This window comes from Branchiostoma belcheri, unplaced genomic scaffold, assembly GCF_001625305.1.
Source record: "Branchiostoma belcheri isolate BF01 breed outbred unplaced genomic scaffold, Haploidv18h27 scaffold13, whole genome shotgun sequence".
NCBI lineage: Eukaryota > Metazoa > Chordata > Leptocardii > Amphioxiformes > Branchiostomatidae > Branchiostoma > Branchiostoma belcheri.
The window spans coordinates 1,074,880-1,085,141 of NW_017802713.1; the positions used below are offsets into that span (position 1 = coordinate 1,074,880).

The 10,262-nt window shown below is 39.9% G+C and overlaps 3 protein-coding genes across 4 annotated transcripts in view; all 3 read left to right on the forward strand.

The window, feature by feature from the left end:
• LOC109463898 (fatty acid desaturase 2-like) overlaps nt 1-1,574 on the forward strand; it is a 6,791-nt gene extending 5,217 nt beyond the window's left edge. Inside the window, exons 10-12 of the mRNA XM_019760783.1 lie at nt 111-190; nt 346-471; nt 657-1,574. Coding sequence (XP_019616342.1) covers nt 111-190; nt 346-471; nt 657-720 — 270 coding nt within the window. The 3' untranslated portion in view covers nt 721-1,574. The remainder of the gene's footprint in view (nt 1-110; nt 191-345; nt 472-656) is intronic.
• Nucleotides 1,575-3,053: 1,479 nt separating this feature from the next.
• On the forward strand, nt 3,054-5,240 carry LOC109463895. 2 transcript variants are annotated; one of them, XM_019760779.1, is made up of 3 exons: nt 3,054-3,327; nt 4,075-4,275; nt 4,825-5,240. In XM_019760779.1, exons 1-3 carry the CDS (start codon nt 3,243-3,245, stop codon nt 5,046-5,048), a joined length of 510 nt encoding a protein of 169 aa, XP_019616338.1. In that variant the 5' UTR covers nt 3,054-3,242; the 3' UTR covers nt 5,049-5,240. The 2 variants fall into 2 exon arrangements, with proteins under 2 accessions (XP_019616338.1, XP_019616337.1); XM_019760778.1 differs by lacking the exon at nt 3,054-3,327 and adding an exon at nt 3,624-3,706 and having other exon boundaries at nt 4,825-5,237.
• A 1,599-nt stretch (nt 5,241-6,839) lies between these two features.
• Nucleotides 6,840-8,745, forward strand: LOC109463894 (charged multivesicular body protein 1b-like). Its single transcript, XM_019760777.1, has 2 exons — nt 6,840-7,249; nt 8,242-8,745. The coding sequence occupies exons 1-2, from the start codon at nt 6,989-6,991 to the stop codon at nt 8,578-8,580; spliced, it is 600 nt and encodes a 199-aa protein (XP_019616336.1). The 5' UTR covers nt 6,840-6,988; the 3' UTR covers nt 8,581-8,745.
• The last annotated feature ends 1,517 nt before the right edge of the window (nt 8,746-10,262 follow it).

Here is a 10,262-nt window from a genome sequence, read left to right on the forward strand (position 1 = left end):
TGAGAATTTACCGGTTGTGTAAAAAGAAATACCTGTCTCCTAAGTTCTACCAACCTGATGAAATTATTTTCGGAAGAATTTACATATGTTTTTACATATCCTCCCTGTAGATGCACGCTACCTGCAACGTTGAGAAGAGTCACTTCAACGACTGGTTCACCGGACATCTCAACTTCCAAATCGAGCATCAGTAAGTGAAATATTTCACTTCTATTTTCATCTTCAGGTGTCACAATGTTCACAAAATTTCTATGAAAACGTCATTTAGATAAGAAAATATATCTCAGACAAAGATGTGATATCTATCTGAAACCTTCTTCTAACGGTTTTTCAACCCTATTTTAGTCTGTTCCCGACTATGCCACGTCACAACCTGTACAAGGCCACCCCTCTGGTCAAGTCGCTCTGTCAGAAGCACGGCCTGGATTACACGGTAAAGTCGCTAGGGGACGCCTTCATCGATATCTTGAGGTAAGACATCCTTTCTTGTCAAGTCTCTCTCACCATCTACCGCTATTTGCAAAAAATAAACACATATTGGTAGCATGAAAGTTCTGTGATTGTGCACTCTATTGTAAGAAATGATACCTAACACAACACAAGTTCTAACACAAACACATTTTTTCATACTTTGAAAATATTATATTAATTTTCAGGAGTCTGAAGAAGTCCGGACAACTTTGGCAAGAAACTCATTCCCACACCTGGCTCCACGGTTAGAGAGTGTCTTCAGGGGATATCTGTTTGTAACTCTACTGTTACCTTCTACTCTTACAAACAGATAACCGCAAGGCTACATATAACACGTTTTGTACGAAGAAAACACCGTTTACAGCTTTGAAGACATCTACACATATTTAATTATTACTATTAGCACGAAGTAGCCGTTACGTTTGGCTACCAAATATCTATTGGTATTGGTTATGGGGTAAGAAAAACAAGGGGATAAGTAGTTGGACTTAGAAAATATGAAGTAGCAAAATAGTGAAAGGCATCATCAACTATTAATAGGTTGTATAATTCCTTCCTTAACATGTACATGATGGTGCATCTATCGTTTTCTCTACGCCAAAGTGTGACTGCGTGTGTTGCAGAATTGTACATTGCAAGGCTGTGATTGGTTAAATATCCCAGTAAATGTCCAGTAATAGACAGTAAATGGACAGTAATGGCCTGATTGGTCAAACAAGACATTGGTTAAAACGCCAACAGTAAATAGAGGCATCAGTACTTACCAGTAATGCTTCAGTAAAACAGTAAAAGACGATTTACTGAAGATTTACTGAAATTTTACTGTTAGTAGTTGATCAGTACTTAACAGTGAATTTTTAGTACTGATGGTTTGCCAAGGGTTAGTACAATATCGCAATCATGAACCATAAACAAGCGTCCATAAGACCTTGTTATTAACTAATATATAATCAAGACCTAATGAATTGAGGTGCATTATGGAAAAGATTTCATATTATGGAAAGTATTTCATATTCTCTACGAGAATACGAGAATTCATATTCTCTACGATATGTTTGGTGGAATTAAGGAAGTTACATACAATCAAGGGCTATTGAGAAGTATCCCACGTTTCTGTAGTTCATTGACCTTTTTAAATTTCCATTTTCTAATAGACATGTAGGACATAACAAACGGAGGTGAATAATCATGTAACAAAATTACATACTAGCATTGTTGTTGTTGTTGTTTGTCCATCGTTTTCGACGATGACAAGGTATAACATGTTCGTCAACTTGCTTTGTTCGTTTAACGTTATTTGGTTGCTTGAAAGTTTATTTAGAGAAAGACATTTGCTGAATTTGAGTTACACTCTTACATGTTGTCAGAATAATGCCCAGAATATAAAGATAGTCCATGTCATTGAACTAGATGAAAATGGCTATGAAAATACGACCTCGAAAAATGGCAATAATCGTAACAATCGTTATATTGTATAGTACATGTACATTAAAGATAATATCCCTAAGTTGGTGTGTTACGCCGAGGGGAGGTTATACCGGCTATACATATACATTGTGGATACGGAATATACAACATGAAGTATATTGTAACTACCGTGGTGCACTTTGACACTCTGCTATACCTTAAAAATTAAGTTTCGGGACTAAAGAAAGAAACGTTTGGAATCATAAGTAAAATATACTTTGCTCGCAGCGATGTCCACTTTCTTCTCTTTGCTTGTGAGCTTGGTAATGATATTATTGAAATCCTATCCATTCTAAGGCAGTGAAAGAAAATGCATATCAAATATATGTGTGTGGTCCAACATCATTCTGGATACTAGTTTATTCGAGAGACTGATAGTACGAGTACCACACTCAATAGTACAGATATCCTAATCATGTTATGTGGTTCCACCAGAAAACCGAGAAAAGGGGTGAGGAAACATAGCCTGACTGAACCTCGCTTTTCGCCGGCTCCCTAGTTAGACTCCGCCACTCACTTGGCGGACTACTAGTATGTAGGGAGCCCCCCAGAGCTTGGGTTTCACAGGCTAGAGGAAACTGGTTGTCAGATTGTCTGTGGTACCCCAAATGGCGAATAATCAGACAGATAGATGAGACAATAAGACAATGCTGTCTCCCCACATGCTTTCGAGGAACAGGAACAGAAACAAGAAAACAGAAGTGCGACACAAGAACAAGTTCGTTTGTGCCTTTCATTCACGTTTCTGTATGGAAATGTCCATGTATGGCCTAAGCTGAAACGGGAAGTACTATTAATTGTCTCCCAGCTGCCTCAAAAGGACAAGTCAAACAAAACAAAACTAGTTCCACATATGTTGTGGAATGTAGTTTAACTTTGCACATAGTCTCTCATATCATTGTATCTATTTTTTTCATAAATGTTGTTTGCATTTACAATTAGCGCTCGGGCAACTTTTTGCAATAAAGTTTCATGACTCGTTAAAACACTCATGACTTTAAACAGAGAAGAGTCTATACATGCACATATGTTGGGCGGGTTTTCTGTATTCCAACCATTTACTACCTACGTAACTATGCCACCCACCGAGGACTTACAATTGACGACTTCCTATTTTTCACAAATTATCAAATCATTGCATCAGAGTCACTGCAACTACGTATTTGTGTATATACACTTCACATCGGCATCCATTTTTGGTAAACCAGACAACGTGAAGTGTCCGTAAAGGTAAAAAGGGTGGTGTTCAAGTTTAAAAACTCTAGATCGTCACTGTGTAAAGAGGACCGACCGTGAGGACCAACATGGCAGACATGGAGTCAGAAAACACCAAACCATTCCTTCGACTGTACAGCCGGCAGTCGGACGACACAAGTCTCGGCACAGACGGTAAGGATATCTAGTTTTCTACAAACATTGACAAGAAAAGAAAGGTAAATTGGCATTATACTGCAATTATGTTTAAGCATTTGTGTGATAAAATGAGTTTGTGTGTTGCAATGTTGGATAGATCGATTGGAATCAATACAAACTGAAGTGAGTTGATGAGTAAGCAATACTGACTCTCAACACGAAATTCAAGCTACCAGTCAGCATAATATGAATACAAAATCTTTATTTTAACCAGTGAGTGTATACTACTTGTGAGAGGTCTGAAAATTCTGATTTCTTGTTTCCAGTGGGTGTGGCGGTCCTCAGTGGAAAATGTTCGGAACCGTCCTTCTCGTTTTAACGTTTGCCGGAGTGGAACTCGCAGCCATCGGAGTCGGTAAGAACTAGGATCAGAGTTTTACCTGACGTACACAGCACACAAAGCGTTGCATGGTTTAGCAGTTAGACTACATTAGTGTATTTCATTATTATACAATACATTACTATACTTCATTATGCATTGATACAATTAACTTGAATATACAATGGGCTGTGGCTGATCCGCTTTCATACCCAATTCCGCTTTCCTTTTTCTTCGTTTCCTCCCTTTCAAATCCACTTATTTAAGATACACAAACCATTTTCCTAATTAGCCAATCGTATCCTTAATTCAATAATTCTTATTTTATAAAGATTATATCATTTCATATAACATGAATATAGTGAACCAGGACATTGACCTTGATGACGTCACATGTTCCACAGGAGCTGCGCATGTGCACCAGTGTGCCGTGGAGGAGAAAATCCCAGTGTTCCTCGTGGTTTCCGGCGCGCTATGCCTGCTGGGAGGCCTGACAGGTGTGCGGCGACCACGTGACCGCCGTGAGGACACCTGCTGCTGCAGCTACACCTGCGACAGGTACAACATACCTGTGGTGCTGCTGATAGCGGGATGGTTTATTGCAGGTGATTATTATGTTAACCGAAGGAAAACATATTGTTTTTGCTACGTTTCCTCTTCTTCTCCAAACCAAGAAGGTCAATGACCTGAAACAGACTGTCTGTTACCATGGTAACTAGTGTTGGGTTACACCATGTTGCAATTTTATAGCAGGAGGGATTTAGACTCCTGTCTGACCATATATATGAATGTTTGAACAGAGCAGACCATATGTGAAGGTAAACATTATGCATTTGCTTTGCAAATGTTACCTTTCTAGTTTATTTGTTTAGTTTCAAAAATTGATGATTAGTTCGCGGGTGGTTGCTGGAACAAGCAAGGACATTTCGAGTTTTAATTTTTTTTTATCTATAGGTCAAAATCAGAAAGTATAATACACAGTTTTGATGAACTCTAGCAAGCTGCTAGTATTAGCAGTACCGGTGAAACAAGAGAGTTGTAACAAAACATGACAAGCACAATTACAAGTTCAATTGTGAATTTAAATGAACCTTGAAGTTTTCTCTTATTGCACAAAATATTGATTCATATTTATGTCTTTCTTTTCGTCCAAGGTAATGTGTGGGTGTACTCTGTATACCCTAGCGTCATCACTGTAGACCCCACAACAACATCGTTCTGCCAGCCTACGCTATACTACTTCGCGTTCTGTTACGTCACGATCAAGTGGATCATCGCTGCCCTGGCTGCCATGGCCCTGCCCTTCGTCATGACGTCATTCTCCCTGCCGTTCACCTTACAGTCGCCAGGCGGCCGATATGGTTATGTCCCGTTTTAGGATTTCAAGCGAAGTTCCGTTTTTTGTGACAGCAATGGTACATTGTTTGGTGTCATTCAAGGTTCATGGAATGTACGATAAGATAGTAAACTTTTCACAGACTTAACATCTGCACAATTAAACGCTTTACGTTGTACTGACAAGGCTTTACCCTGTACTAACCTCAGTATAGTATCTGTTAAAAATGTACCGGTTTCCATCCGTAGACTTTCTATATTGTATGTTGTTAACATCGACGTATTACATAATTGTATCCCATGATTTTACTGTCGGTATCTTAGATGTGCAAAACTGACTACTCTTTAACTACAAATAATAGGTAACACGTCCATTTGAATAATCGAGTTTTATTCAAAATTATGTGCATTACGCGTTGCTAATCAATGTGAATATATAACAGTGCAGTGTAAAGATGTAAAATTTCTTTCGTGGACACATGTTTATCTTTTCCATGATGTTCGAACATCTTTTTGTCCTTTTTCACTGGCACCGCATGGAATTCGAAAGTACTTCCATTTTGTGGAGATTTACTAAGATAAAATTCAGTTGAAAGGAATTGGTAATATTCTGATTTCATGATATAGTACGTAATAAAATATCAATCATTCAATGTAAACTAATAATAGTAAAATTATATAAATAAGCGATGCCGCATTTCTACGTATACATAGTGCCTACTAGTTATGTATTTCTAAATGTTACAATTGTACAATATTCTTCTACAAGATTTTTGGCTACCAGATTGATCATGTGAAATAGACATTATACAATTATCAATCTAAAAGGAAGTGACATATCGCTAAATATTACGAGTTAAAATGTCCTACATTTAATCGCCATTAAAATTAACATATTCAAGCCCGTGCACTCTTATAACTTTGCCATTTTATTTAGCTATTACTATTAATATCCTCTAAATATGATTACTGTGCTTCAGATTTTAAGTATTACTATTAATATCCTCTAAATATGATTACTGTACTTCAGATTTTAAGTAAACTGAGATAGAAAAATTTACATTGAACAACAATCGCTACTCTATTAATCTGGAATACGAACAATCGGCGGTTTTTTTTTGTTTGTTTTGTTTACATCATACATATTTTCAAATTATTCAGAGACATGTGCAAATCTACGGTAGACCGCGCGGCCGTCAGCCAATCGTCACCCGTTTTTTTTTGGCCTTGTTCATATGAAACCACCCGAACCGCGATTCGGGTAACTCGCATTCCTCACATCTGGTCCAAGTGCCATACATTCCTTTCAGACTGTGCCCGATCACGATTCTCCGAAACTGCATTCATTGTTGTTTAAAGTTAAAACTTTTGATCCAACACAAAGATTCTCTCACCTAGAGCTTTCGACCAGTCGCTCTGGTCTTCCTCAGTAGACTGACCCAGTGAAGCTTGTCACGTGGCTTCTTTGAAGTGTGACGTCAACACTGGGTCAAAGGTATCTGGTAGACGATGTCGACCCCCGTCGCGGTTCAATGTGGGGTGATGGGCCCTGATGCACATGTATATGGCTTCCTTCACCCCTCTCAAGAAATAGTCATCTGAGGAACCTGACAATACATACGAAAATATCCCATAAAGATATACAGTATCCAAGACAATATTAAGGCCGATTGGACAGCAGGTTAGTTGTATCGACCCTTTGTGTGTGCACCGTTATATGGGCAAACCCGACCGGACCCGGAAAAAACACCTGCAAAAGTTGCTCGCTGCAGCTCTAGATAATTCCGCCAGGTGCGCTCCTGACCCGGAAGCGTTCTTCCCCCTTGTCAACCTTTCACCCTCACGTGACGTCAGCACCAGAATTTCCGGATGATTCAGAGTCACTTCGTCATCATCTGTGTGTAATATCTGTGTGACTTTCTGTGTTTCTGGTCACTCCCAACGCTTTCAAACACCTTGTAGCAGGACAGGCAAGCCTTCAAGATGTCGAACATGGAGAAACACCTCTTTAATCTGAAATTCGCTGCCAAGGACTTGCAGAGGAACGCCAAGAAGTGCGACAAAATGGAGAAGGAGGAAAAGAACAAGTTGAAGAAGGCGATCCAGAAAAACAACATGGAAGGCGCCCGCATTCACGCCGAGAACTCCATCCGACAGCACAACCAGTCGCTCAACTACCTGCGGATGAGCTCCAGGATAGACGCCGTGGCGCAGAGGGTACAGACGGCCGTCACCATGAAGAAGGTGAGTGAACCAGCTAAACGTACACAACGTACACACAGTGTCTGTACATGTACTAGGGCTCGACAAAATTCTTTCTGCATAACTGTACTGGTGCAAGTACTTAACAAATTATAATAACAATGAAACCTACCTTCACCAAACAGACAAGTTTTACCCGCACCAATCAGATTTTGAGAAGAATGGGCTGTTTAGAAAAAAAATGTGGAGGGGGGGGGTTGAAGAGCTTGGATTTTCTACTTTTTGACTCCGGTTATTATTATCCGAGGGCCTTGACCCCTTTCATTTTATCCATATCCAGGTACCTTGGCCCCTTATAAATTTCATCCAAGTGACTTGACCCCCTATGATTTCATCCAAATCCAGGGTTTTCTTCTTGTAATCCCCCTCAATCCAAATCCAACAAAATCCACACCCACTACAACCCCCATATGTAAAATCTGACCTCTTCAACCCCCCCCCCCCCTCCTCAGTTATTTTTTGTTGCAAATCACTAAATCAGCCACCTGTTTTTTTACCACTTGCTGGCTGTGACGTCATGGCAATCCCAAGTGTATTGCTCATTATACAACGTTTTGTTTACAAATGTACCATACCCGTAGCCAGAGGGACAAACCCCCCACAAAGCTCAAAGGTCCACTTTTTGGTCCACTTTTTATCTAAAGGTCCAAGATTTTTCTTAAAGATGGACTGATTCGTGTCACCAGCAAGGCTGGAATCGTAGGAAAACGGCTCATTGTCATTGAAAAAGTTATCTCTGATTTTTTCTTTGAATTCAAATCCTCTTTTAAAAAATGCAGGAAAGGCATTTCAGAAGGTTCATTTCTCAAAATTTCCTACGTACGAGTATGCCTACGTACCCCCCTGGGAACCTCGTGCCTTCGGTGCTCAGTCCCTCAAGCAGTGGGAAGAATCCCCCATTCAAAATCCTGGCTACGGGCATGCTTACTAAAAACATCGCACATTAATGTTTTCCTCACAATGTTACTACCCAGGTGACCAAGGACATGGCTGGTGTGGTGAAGTCCATGGACGCTGCGATGCGCTCCATGAACCTGGAGAAGGTCACCGCGCTCATGGACAAGTTCGAGCGGCAGTTTGAGGATCTGGACGTGCAGTCGGCGCAGATGGAGGACGCCATGAGCGGCACCACGACCCTGAACGTCCCGACGGACCAGGTGGACCACCTGATGCACCAGGTGGCTGATGAAGCTGGGCTAGAGTTGAACATGGAGCTGCCCCAGGGCCAGACCAGCACCATCGGGACACCCTCCACCGCCTCCGAACAACAGGACGAACTGTCACAGAGGCTCGCACAACTCAGGCAGATGTAACAACACACAACATTTGTATATGCATTCTTTAAGTTTAAGATCAAAAGACAAGGCTGTCTTTGCTCAAATGATAGTACAGTGCTGTACATGTAACTTAGGCCACAGCAAGTAAATTTTATGAATGACATCCTCTGCAGACTCCAAATCTAATGCAAGCAGGCAAAAAAAAACAAGACGGGCCAAAAAAAACAAGTTTCCTACATTTTTAAATTTTGACTCAATTATTGTACAAATGGTTTTGATTCAGTGGGAACATCACATACACACAGCCAGCATCACATATCACTGCATCAAAGTAAGACACAAAACATTAAATCAGAGCCTTTTCTTGTCTTCTCTTAATACTTGTCTTGTCTTAATACTTATCTGCCATCCATCTTCTGACATGGCAACAGACATCTTTGCCCATTTTCGGCATGTTGACCACTGTCAGAAGGCAACAAAAATTTTTTTTTTCCAAAATCAGGCAAAAATTAATGTGCGCTGATGTCATCCATAAAAATTCCTTGCTGTGGCCGTACTTAGATAACTTCCTTTGATGTCGTATACCAACCAAGCCTTTGAAATGCCATCTAAGCTTACTTACTACTGTTATATTTTGCCACAAATGATTTCTTCAGATGTAGTCACTTACAGCTACACTTATCTACATGTAACGTTACCTGTGTTATGTTGGCTGTTAGGAAAGATTCTGTTGTCCAAATGTTGGTGTGTGAATTGTACAGATTGAATAGAAGCTATATCTAATGAGCATGCCTATATCACTCCTATACTGTATTTACTTAACATGCAACTTTTTGGAGTAAAATACAGTAATCTATAATTTTGTAAAAGCTGTATATATGAGTCATGTTTTACCATGTTTGAATCCCCATGTAACCCAAGGTGTATTGTTGGTGATAGTCATACATAATTATGGTTTATACATGTACATGCAAACAACTTTTTCAATTCTTCAGAATTTCTTAGCTGTTAGTTAGGCCAAAAATCTATGTAATATCATGGTGTGGTGTTAAATATATAGGAATAGCACAGCATTCACAAGCTTTTGTTATATTCGGTTTAACTCTCTATTATAAATGAAGCAAGAGCTCTGGAAGAGTCGATGTGCTGATTGCTTTGTACCGGTATTACGCAAGATTACTCTTTGTTACCTCCAGGGAAGGAGACATCCTTCCGCAGAAGGGTATTAAAATGGTTTGGGATTTTCATGTTCGCAGCTGTTTCTCACGTTGGGGTGGACGGATTTTTTTTGGACTCGGTATTTGTTTTGCTATTGGGCTGTAGATGATGCACGTTCTTTTGCTTTTATTGTATATGTGTTTTCGGTTGGGAAAATTAAGACTTTGGTTGGCACCCGAACACCACTTTGACCCTGAAAATGGCCGTGCATGTTGACCTTTGGTGTATTTAAGGTATTATCAGTCCGGTCCACTTTCCTTACACTTCGCACAGAGGGGTGTCCGGTTTTGATAAATTCTCTGTTTAAAAGTATGCGCCAAAACACTGTTTTCCACTGCTGCATAGCCAGATGTAGTGAAAATATGCACAATTCAAAGAACCTTTAGTGAAAATATATATTTCTTTGTGGATTTATGGTGTCTTTTGAGTTCGATCGAACCCGGGAGTATTAATACGGGGGCATGGTATCTGGTAAAGGTAGCCAGTCACAAGTATGCAAA